Below are 8329 nucleotides of genomic sequence, written 5' to 3'. Positions count from 1 at the left end.
AGGTACCGAATGGCTGTGGATGGCTGGGGCCAGGAGCAGCAGGGTAAATGCAGACGCGTGCAGCCCCTGTCGGTGTGTTTTGCAGCATGGAAGAGGAATGGAATGGGTTGTCTCCCCCAGCTGCAGCTTCCTCACAAGAGTCTGTGGGTGCAGTGCTTAATTTGACTTCACAAAATAAACTTTGAGGAAGCTATGCGATATAAAGTAACAAAGCACTTGAACACTGGGCAGTGCTAGGAAGTGAATGGAATAGGCATGTGAATGGGTGCCCAGCTAGCTGGGAGCTTGCACACACAGGTAACGTCGGGCATTTTGCTCACAGAATCAGCTGGAAATGTGTGGTTCCAAAATAGCCCTTCTATCTAGGTCAGAGAGACAACTGCAAAGATGACTGTAGCGGTACTATATTTAGAGGAGTGTTTCCAGTGCTGATGAACATCCCAATCCAGAGCAGTATCGCACTCTTCCAAGGCGAGGAAGCAGCAGCCATCGGTAAATGACTGCAGCACCCTGCTGGCTGTTCAGTGCGAAGGCGAGCAGGAGCGCCGAAAGCAGCGGGTGTGACACGAGCAAGCGAGGGGGCTCTGTGGCTGTGGCAGCAGCAGCAGCAGCAGCAGCACGGGCGGGGAGCCGAGCCGGAACTCTGGTGTGCGGAACCTCGGTGCTGGCCGCGGGACTCGTGCGGAGCGCACAGCCCGCGCCCCAGGGGGCGGTGCCGCCAGGTTGTTCCATGCGCCTCGGCGGGCGGGAAGATGGCGGCAGTGAAGGGGCTGGAGACGTGCCTCAGGGTGGCGGGCGCCGCCGCGGCGCGCCCCGAACGCTTCCTCAGGTACTGCGGGATGCAGCCTTGCAGCGGCCGAGAGCCGAACCGTGCGTGCGCGGGGGCTGCTCCGCCATGTGTGCGGGACTCGGCGGTCTGCGGGAGGCCGCGTAACCGCCGGCGGCCACCCCGGGGCCGCGGAGGTGTTAACAGCGGCGAGGCCTGCGGGGTCCGTCCTTCAGCGTTCGGGAGCTGGGAGACGGAGGTGTGGGTTTTACGGGCTATGCTGAAGCATGGGTGGTTTTAGAGAAGAAAATTACTTCCCAGCGTCTTGGATAGGGAATTGTCTTTTTAAAGTCAAGGGACCGTATCGTGGGTGTCTGAAGTGTCTAACGCTATACGATTTACTTCCCCAAGTTCAAGATACAGTAAGATACGACTGCGTAGAAGGGTGGAATATTCTTTTCAGTTGCTACTTTATACACTAATCGTAATGAAGCTGTAATGAAATTATAATTGTTTTATTTCAAGGAATGTTTACTAGTAGTACTCCGAAGAAATGTGTAGAAGGTAAGCATCAGCAGTAATTGTTGAAAGGTATTATTGTGGAACGCCAAAATACCTAAGCATATAAAAGTTGCAGCATGACTATGTGATTAACTTAATAGAAAATGCAAAATGAATGAAAGCTAGTAAATTCTGCAAAATAGAAAATAAAAATTTAATACTAACTTGCCCTTTTAAAAGCTCTGTTAATTTTTTTTTCTACTTTAGTGTGCAAGATGGATTGTCTTCTGACTTCAGAGCATTAACAAAGATTCTCTATGACTTGAATAAAGCTCTGGGAAGTAATATAGTTCGTGGGGGTCCTCTAAAAGAGCTGGTGATAGAAAACTTTGATGAAGAACAGATTTGGCAGCAGCTAGAGCTCCAGAACAATGAAGTTCTCGATTTCTTCAAGAAGTCCATTGCAAGGGATGCCAAGGATGAAGGTCTTTGCCTTCTCTCAGATCAGGAAGAGAATGACTCCGATGCAGAGACCAGCAGCGACAGGGAGTTTGAAGACACCGTAATGGATGCAGAAACTGAACAGAAGAATACAAAAGATAAAACTAAAGCTAAAGGAAAGCAGAGTAAACTCAAAGAAAGCAAAATGCAGAAATGCAGTGATGAGGATTCTGATCTTGACTTTGATATTGAGGCACTGGAGCAAGAAACTAAAACAGCCAAGGAGACCACATTAAAAAAAATGGGAAGAAAATCTATAGTGGATGACAAGTTTTTCAAGCTGGCTGAGATGGAAGCTTTTTTAGAACACGCAGAGAAGGAAAGCAGGGAGGAAGAAGATGATATTAATTATTTTGAAGACATCATCTCAGATGATGAGGAAGAAGAATCTGAAGAAGCTACAGTCAAAGTAAGAATATCAGCAAATTAACTTTCTGATACCCATTTTCCTTTAAATCAAAACTTGGTATTTGTTAGGATGACTATAAATTTTTGAACTTTGAGTAGAAAATTCCAAGTTAACATTGATTAGATGACTAATGGAAGCTTCAGAAGCTTCATTTTATTTAACATGAATACCTGGTGACAAAATGTCCTAGTATAGAAGAAGATACTCTTTAGATCAGTCTCATGTTTTTAGATGAATAAAGGAAGAGATAGTATAGTATGTCACAAGAAATAAACGACCTTGCAGAATTGCAGAATAGGTAACCCAGCAAATTAAAAAGATGTGTCACTCAGCACTGACATCTAGTATCTGGAGATCTCTAAGGTGACTGGTTTTGTAACTGATTTAAGTTTCCTAGCACTTGTTTTGAAAATAAATCTTTTATTATTTAATGTTACCACACATTTCCACTAGCAAGTAAGAGCTATGCCCAAGGTACAATGGAACATGTACGCATTCTGACAAGTAGTTGGCAAATCTACTGCTCTTTGACTTCTGTATATGTTGCAATTAGAAATGAATTTCAGTGGTAGAATATTTTAAATACTTATACAAGAGATTAGCTTTACTTAAGATGCCTTAACACAGGTTAATATTTCACTAAAATGTATTACTCTTACACAGGTAGTGCTATTCCCCACTTGTTAAAGACTTTAATCCTTTAAGACAGGATACCGTTAGACTTTTGTCAGTCTTAACAGTTCTTGTTTGTTTTGTTTTCCCTTTTCCCTTCTTAGCCAGTTAAATGTTCTAGAGACTTGACATATGAAGATTTCTTTGATCCGGTCAATGACGATTTAGTAGCTAATGATGTTGAAGATGATCAGGAAGAGGAAGGGGACAGTGCTATTGAAGAGCAGAATGAAGAAAACATGTCTGAGTAAGTATATGCATTATTTGCAGTTAAGAACATCCTTGTAATTGTACACTGAAATAAAGCAGAAAATGAAGTGTGATCACAGGCTTACTTTGGTCATGGTTTGCCATTCTCTGTTACTTGTTGCATGGTCATGATTTGCATTGTCATCTGATTTAAAAAGTAGTTCATTTGCTTATCTTTTGAGCATTGTTTCTTCACATTTATTTGAATAGGTCATTTAATAGCTGTAACTTCAGTTCTTGAAAGTTGTTTTTAATATATAGAAATTTTCCTAATGTCTCCTGCCTTTGTATTTCTTATGTGTGCATCAGTTTAACAGGTAAACTTCTAATGGCTGAAATAACTTCATGTAAAAAATTATAGAGGCTTTTCAACCTTTATTTTATATTAAATTCTGATATTACAGGGCTGAGGATATGAATGAAATGATGGTGGAGAATATGAGAAGTAAAGAAGCTTCCAAAAAAGTTACTTTTAGTTTGCCAGATGACAGTGAAACAGAAGATATTACTGATATGCAGTTAGAGAAGGGCAGCAATCCCAGTGAAATAAAGTCATCTTTTGAGAAGAGACAGGAAAAGGTAATTGTTTCCTTTATTTTGCTAATATTTCAAAACTGGCCAATTTTTTATTTTTATTTTTTCTTATTGATCATGTAGTGTGTTCAGTCTCTGGCAAATATGAAGAGGCTATTCACAAATTAAGGGAAAAAAAAAAGTGGCTTCTCTATACCAGATATAGATGCAACCGTGTGTTCCCTATCCTGATGTGAGGAGGAGTTAAAGTACCTGAAATAACTATTAAGTTCCTGCCTTAAGTTTAGTTGAGAGCTTTGTGTTTTAAACTTCTTAGGAAATTATGTTTTTCAGATGAGCAAAAAAATAAAAAGTTTAGAAGACGAGTTGTTAGAGGAGAAACCTTGGCAGCTTAAAGGAGAAGTGACTGGACAAAAACGACCTGAAAACAGTCTTTTGGAGGAAACGGTACTTTTTGACCATGCAGTCCGAATGGGTAAGTACTGAGTAAGGGCTTTCCTGAAAGTGTGTTGCATGCTGTGTTGGGTTTTCTTGAAACCCTCTGACTTTGCTGAAAACATTTGTGACTCAGGGACTCAAGTGCAGGATAACAAAACACTAAATTAAACCTCTTGGTGTGTTTTTGAGGTTGTGCATTTTTGTGGTGAAACTGTAATATTTTTTATTTGTTTTTAACTGAACAGAACATTTGTTAATTCAGTGGCAGATTTAGTAATTTAGAAGCCTTGCATAATATTAGTCTCTTCAGGATAGAGGAAAACATTACTTACTTTGCCTTCAGTTGCCACATTTTTGTGAAGGCTTTACTTTCTGTTGCTTATGCTTTGTGGAACAAAAAGTATTTCTTGCTGGAGAAACATTAATCTTCAAATACTTCTCTTTCTCCTCTCAGCACCTGTGATCACGGAAGAAACTACTTTTCAGCTTGAAGATATCATTAAACAGAGAATATTGGATGAGGTTAGTATTTTCCTACTTGGTTTCTCCCTATTTTGTTCACAGATTGATTCACAGGGCACATCTGAAGCATGAGTTTGAAGCTCTTAAACTGTTAGGTGTTATCTTAATTTCTGCAACTAGTTGTTATATTTTTTTTTCCGTATTTCTAAGGAGCTCTGTTTTTACTTGTCTGTTACATGCTTGGATTTGACGTGCTTCATTAAAAATGAGTGTTTGCACATAAAACTGTGAGGAGTTTATTTGGAATATAGTCAGTCTGTAAATTTTGTCTTTTACCTTAACTGTCATGCTCCGAGCATTCTGAACACTAACCCAAACTCCATTGTTTACTTAATTTTTCTTAAAAGCTACTGATAGAAGATTTGTATCCCACAGCTTGTTGAGGCCTGTTAGTTAAACAGGAAAAAAAAAGAAGGTACATATGGGTGAGAGTATTTAAGAACATGACGCATTCATTATTTCTTACACAATTTTTACCCCAGTGCCCTAAAGAAAAGTACACAAGCTAGAGCTGTCTGAGCTGTCTGTTTGGTTTTTTTTTTCCCTTCAAATGAAAGTGTGATACAGTGTGTTCCTGGGAAGCTACATGCATAAACTAGTTGATATGTCACATAAGTAATATGAAAAATGTTCTAAATAAGCTGTAGCACCTGTTATTTGACTGTAGTTGCATAATTTTCTCAGGCATGGGATGATGTAGTACCAAAAGAAAAACCAAAAGAGGATGCTTTTGAATACAAGAAACGAATCACTTTGGATGCTGAAAAGAGTAAACTGAGTCTCGCTGAGATCTATGAGCAAGAATACATGAAACTTCACCAGGTAACATAAGCAGTGTCTTTCCTTTTGATTTGAAGTTCAGCTTTGTGGAAGCACTTCAATCTTTCTCTGAGTGTTCACCAGTAAAATTGTTCTGCATTGTATATTGTGTTGTTAGCCGTCTTACTCAAGTAAAATAGCTTTATGAATGACATTGCAGTAATATTGCGTTATTAATGCAGCAAAAGACTGAAGAGGAGGAAAATCCTGAACACAAAGAAATTCAGGAAATGATGGATTCACTCTTTCAGAAGCTGGATGCACTTTGTAACTTCCACTTCACACCCAAACCTGTAAGTACATAAGTTTCATAAAGTTGGGTTCCCCCACTTCGAGATGGGATACTTTAAATAAATAAAGGGAAACGGAAAGTAAAATAAACACTGAGTGTTACTGTGGTTGTTTTTATTTCATATTAAATGTGCTGTAATTGCCTCTAAATAAATGCAGATATATAGTATCTTCAGTTAGCTGTAAGCTGCTGTGAGATGGTGTTCTGAGTTCTGAATATGTTTCCTTATTTCTAGCCTGTGCCAGAAGTTAAAATAGTTTCAAACCTTCCAGCTGTAAGTATGGAAGAAGTGGCACCTGTTGCTGTTAGTGATGCTGCTCTCTTAGCACCAGAGGAGATCAAGGTAAATATCAATAAAAATCACTTAAGAACTGGGAGGGGATCTCTGTTGTTGGTAGAAAGGTGTACTGGCTGTCAGATCAGGGGGAGGAATCTGCCCCCTTTCAGCCTGGGTTCCTCACCTGTGGAACTTCCAGCTTTGCATTTTAGTGGTGGTTGGGGTTTTCTTTGGGGGGATGTATTTTGTTGCAGGGTTTTTTGGTTTGATTTGTTTTTTGATCACTGGAAGGAGGGGAAAGCGTTAATTTTGTCTACCCTAGGCCATAATATACCATCAGCTAGGTTGAAAATACCTTTAAGATCATTGTGTTTTTGTTCTTGACTATTACATGATGATAATTATTTTCTCACATGTATATAGGTATTTGAAAGGGAAAGCTAAATAACGATAGGGAGGAGTAACTGGCATGTCTTTGATCAATTGTATAACTCACTTCCCAACTTTTGCTGGTTTTTGGCCTTTACCTCAATGCAGCATTGCCCTGAGCTGGCTGAATGCTTGAAATAATGGAAAACTAAGATTTGAGTATTGCGAAGTGAGTCTTTTCTTTGCGCACTTACGGATCTGGAGATCTTCCTCTCTTTAGGAAAAGAACAAAGCTGGTGATGTAAAAACAAATGCAGAAAAGACTCCCACAGACAAAAAACGAGAACGAAGAAAGAAGAAGCTTCGTAAACGTATGAAGCAAAGAGAAAAGGAGAAACGTCAAAAGCTTCTTGAAAAGATGAAACCAGAACAAGGCACAAAACTTAGCAAAAAAGCTGCTGCAGCAACATTAAAAAGGCTGACAAAAGAAGGCAAAGTCTCTCTGCTCAAGGTAGGGCTCTCCTAAGCAGTCCTGTATAACTTGGGGCTTTCCCAGCTAAACAATATTAAAATCCCAAGGATTGATAATATTTAGTTAGAGAAAGGGAAAAGGGAACTTTGTGATAAAGAATTACGAAGTTCAGGGTTTCTTTCCTTCCCATCCCTTGTGGCACAACTACATCTCCTAATCTCTCTCCATTGCCTCAAAAATTCTTGTAGACAGGTGGTATTTGCTTACTACTCAAACCTTGGTGGTAATCTCACCAGATCTTGGTTTGCATATACAGTATCCATAGTGTACATGCAAACTATACTATAAAACATTAAAATTGTGTACTGCCTATGATGCCTTTATAAATTATTGTTTTAATTCTGAAATTTTAAGGTATTAGAAACTAATAGGAAAAATAACTTGATTACTGCTAGAATATTCTTGCATACTTCTAGAAAGTGCTTACTTTTCAAAAGGAGAGTGTAACACGAAATGCAGATATGTTGTAGCTCATGTTGTGCAAGGATCCATTCCTGCTGCCTGTTCTTAACCTACCATGCTAACTGCTCATTAGAAAGGGAGCTCTTTATTTCTTTAGATGGCAGGAGTGGCATAAGAAAGCAGTGAAAAACATCCTTTGAAAAACAATTATCAGATTATTTTTTTTAAGTTGAATACCATTACATGTGAGTAAGTAGTATAATGATACTGTTTGTAAATGTGGTGTTATAATGAATGTATTGTTTGTTGATAGGATGAAGGTAAAGACAAGGTCTTGAAATCATCCCAGGCCTTCTTCTCTCAACTGCAAGATCAAGTAAAAATGCAAATCAAAGATGCAAGCAAGTTAAAGAAGAAACAGAAGAAGCAGACAGCAACCTCTGTTCATAAACTGAAATTGTAATTTACCTTTTTATATATGTTGCATTTTGTATATATTAAAAGGTTTCTACATAAATTCTCATTTTTGAGTAGGTTTTGTTCTGTCAGTCCTCTAATGTTCTGTGAACTTCTGCAGCGTGGTAGAGACTTTTCTTTAGGTTTTACTTCTGTTTTCTAATAGAGAGGTCTGATTGTCTTTTTATTCCAGAAACAAAGCTTCTTGCCACAGCCAAACACATGTGGAACACTTGGTTGTAGAGTTTGGTTTGGGCCATAGCTTTTCTGTCTGCTGTTGTAATAGCTCTGTATCTATTGCAGGAATAACTACATTTATTGAAGAACTTAAGGTGTATCCAGGTGCTATAAATTGGAAATGATATTTTGAAATTGTGATTACCGGGAGGGAGGACATGGAAGCTTCTTACCTCTGCAGTAACTCGAGTAAGCAAACGGTGTCACAAGATGTTTCTCAGGGTGGATATATATCAGTATTTGCGCTTCCAGCTCGTGCCCCTACTTCCCGTTTCTAAAGGAGGGTGTTCACCCTTCGCTGTTCGAAGGAAACGTTGGATTTAGAGAGGGTAAGATGTCTGTTGGTGGGGCTT

At 39.2% G+C, this 8329-nt stretch overlaps 1 protein-coding gene across 2 annotated transcripts; it reads left to right on the top strand.

Moving 5' to 3' along the window:
* The first annotated feature begins 682 nt into the window (after window positions 1-682).
* Window positions 683-8076, top strand: MPHOSPH10 (M-phase phosphoprotein 10). 2 transcript variants are annotated; one of them, XM_062626686.1, is made up of 12 exons: window positions 683-829; window positions 1535-2177; window positions 2954-3096; window positions 3503-3677; window positions 3966-4107; window positions 4525-4592; window positions 5277-5414; window positions 5594-5704; window positions 5939-6046; window positions 6630-6860; window positions 7597-7742; window positions 8043-8076. In XM_062626686.1, exons 1-12 carry the CDS (start codon window positions 753-755, stop codon window positions 8059-8061), a joined length of 2001 nt encoding a protein of 666 aa, XP_062482670.1. In that variant the 5' UTR covers window positions 683-752; the 3' UTR covers window positions 8062-8076. The 2 variants fall into 2 exon arrangements, with proteins under 2 accessions (XP_062482670.1, XP_062482679.1); XM_062626695.1 differs by lacking the exon at window positions 8043-8076 and having other exon boundaries at window positions 7597-7800.
* Window positions 8077-8329: the final 253 nt, after the last annotated feature.

This window comes from Pezoporus occidentalis, unplaced genomic scaffold (assembly GCF_034315485.1).
Source record: "Pezoporus occidentalis ecotype Australia unplaced genomic scaffold, CSIRO_AGI_Poc_V1 ctg11, whole genome shotgun sequence".
Classification (NCBI taxonomy): domain Eukaryota; kingdom Metazoa; phylum Chordata; class Aves; order Psittaciformes; family Psittacidae; genus Pezoporus; species Pezoporus occidentalis.
The sequence above is the reverse complement of the archived record's forward strand: the minus strand, read 5'-3'. Positions and strand labels throughout refer to the sequence as shown.

Excerpts from the sequence above, each read along its gene's own strand:
- MPHOSPH10 (XM_062626686.1), top strand. The coding sequence starts at position 753 with ATGGCGGCAGTGAAGGGGCTGGAGACGTGCCTCAGGGTGGCGGGCGCC. Across the intron at positions 4,108-4,524 it reads TGACCATGCAGTCCGAATGG|CACCTGTGATCACGGAAGAA; the intron begins GTAAGTACTGAG and ends TTCTCCTCTCAG. Across the intron at positions 5,415-5,593 it reads AATACATGAAACTTCACCAG|CAAAAGACTGAAGAGGAGGA; the intron begins GTAACATAAGCA and ends TTATTAATGCAG.